The 1,796-nt window shown below is 37.5% G+C and overlaps 1 protein-coding gene across 1 annotated transcript in view; it reads left to right on the top strand.

Annotated features, from left to right (window-relative positions):
• LOC109358415 (auxilin-like protein 1) overlaps positions 269 to 1,796 on the top strand; it is a 9,110-nt gene continuing 7,582 nt past the window's right edge. The window contains exon 1 of the mRNA XM_019602619.1: positions 269 to 816. Within this exon, the coding sequence (XP_019458164.1) occupies positions 449 to 816 (368 nt within the window). The 5' untranslated portion in view covers positions 269 to 448. The remainder of the gene's footprint in view (positions 817 to 1,796) is intronic.

Raw genomic sequence — 1,796 nt, 5'->3', positions numbered from 1 at the left:
GTATCAATAATTCCTTATCTGAGAAAATGAGAAGATATCTTAGTAGTAAAGAAAATGAAGACCAACTTAGATGATCTATATTGACACAAAAATTGGTTAGCATAACGGGTATAATTACATCAGTGACAAGTGCAGTGTTATTTAAGTATTGAGACCCGTTAAACAATTTTGTTAGAAATAGTTTTCACAGAACTGATCAAAGTCTCCCAACAGCAAGGAACCAAATACCAGAATCGCCGGTTACAAGTTAGACCACAATTTTTATTTTCCCACTTGTTCAGTTGGGAAATTTCTCTTTCACCTCTCTCTCTCTCTCTCTCATTTTTCTGTTTATTTTCTCTTCTCCGTGTTCCTTACTCTGCTGAATCAGTGTCTACAGCAACAAAAAAAAGGAATCGTCGTTGTCGTCGCCGTCACTGTTACCGTTACCGTCTCCGCCGTCTTCATCATGGAGTTCGCAGGCGCTACGGCGACTCTCTCTAAGAAGCTCTCCAACGGTTACGGTGTGTCAGGAAGATCGGCGTACGACGGCGTTTTCGCTGCTCCGGTCAAGCTCAGAGCTCCGAGCTTCTCTTCTCGACTAGAAGACTACCGTGAGGTTTTTGGAAGCTTCGGAGCTTCATCGATTCCGGTTCTCGAAGTTCCTGAACTCAAAGAGAGGAAGAAAAACGATGATGTTCGTCACTCGAAGCTCGATTACTCCAAAGTCTTCGGTGGGTTCGGGAATATAGAAGCTGCTATGCCATTCGAGGAGCTGATTGATGAACCGAAACACAAAAAGAAAAATAGTTTCAGTATGGGAGCATCGTCGGAACGGTGAGTTTTGTTTATCGAGGCTTTTGCGTTAGGGTTCTTAGTTCCAGTTTTAATCTGACTTAAAAATATTCATGTGTGTGTATTCGTGTTTTTGTTGTTTTAATTGAAATCCAGATTTGATTCAAAGAATGTTTGTTCTTTTGAATTTGTTTATGTTGTCTTTTTCTTTTCCTTTTCAGTTTTGAACACTTTCGGCCATGTGATTTTTTGATCAATTTTAGTATTCACTTTTTTAATCAACAAAATCCTACTGTTTCTTGGAATTTGTTGATCCTCTTAGTTATTCCTTTCATTATACTGCACCAGTTTAGTTTAAGATCTTCTCCGAGTACAATGTGGCTATAATTTTAATTTTGAACCCTATGTAGCTTCTAAACACAGTTACTTCAAATATGGATGTCAACAACTTTGAGTACACTCAATTTTCTTTGTTTGAGTTGTTTCTTTTTCTTTCCATGCTAACCGAAGTAACTGTGGATAGAGCTCTTGTCTTGAACCTCAAGCTACATGTACTCCTCCTCCACCCCAAATTTGTGTAGAGAAATTTTAGTGAATCGGCCAAATATAAGAACAAGTCTTTGCTCTACAGTTATGAAGTGATATTTAACTGATAGGGTTTTGTTAATGTTATAACTTAAAAGTGAAATTAGTACCTGTATTATACAAATAATAATGTATACACATTTATACAAGGAAAATGCTTAAAGGCACAAAACCTTTTTCGTTAAACGGCACATGACATTAATGTAATCCTCCTTCACCTCGTAAATTGGCTCGAGAAATTTTAGTGACCTGCCAAATACAACAATGAGTCTTCAGTTATAAATGCCCCCTACTTATGGACATTGTTATTTTATGCAGTGTTTTGTTCGCGTTATAGGTGAAATTAATATCTGAACTGTACCAATAGTGATATACACATTTATACAAGGAAATGCTTCAAGGCACCTTGTTTGGGAAACGGCACATGATCTGCATGT

The sequence above is a fragment of the Lupinus angustifolius genome, chromosome LG10 (genome assembly GCF_001865875.1).
Source record: "Lupinus angustifolius cultivar Tanjil chromosome LG10, LupAngTanjil_v1.0, whole genome shotgun sequence".
Classification (NCBI taxonomy): Eukaryota; Viridiplantae; Streptophyta; class Magnoliopsida; order Fabales; family Fabaceae; genus Lupinus; species Lupinus angustifolius.
The sequence above is the reverse complement of the archived record's forward strand: the minus strand, read 5'-3'. Positions and strand labels throughout refer to the sequence as shown.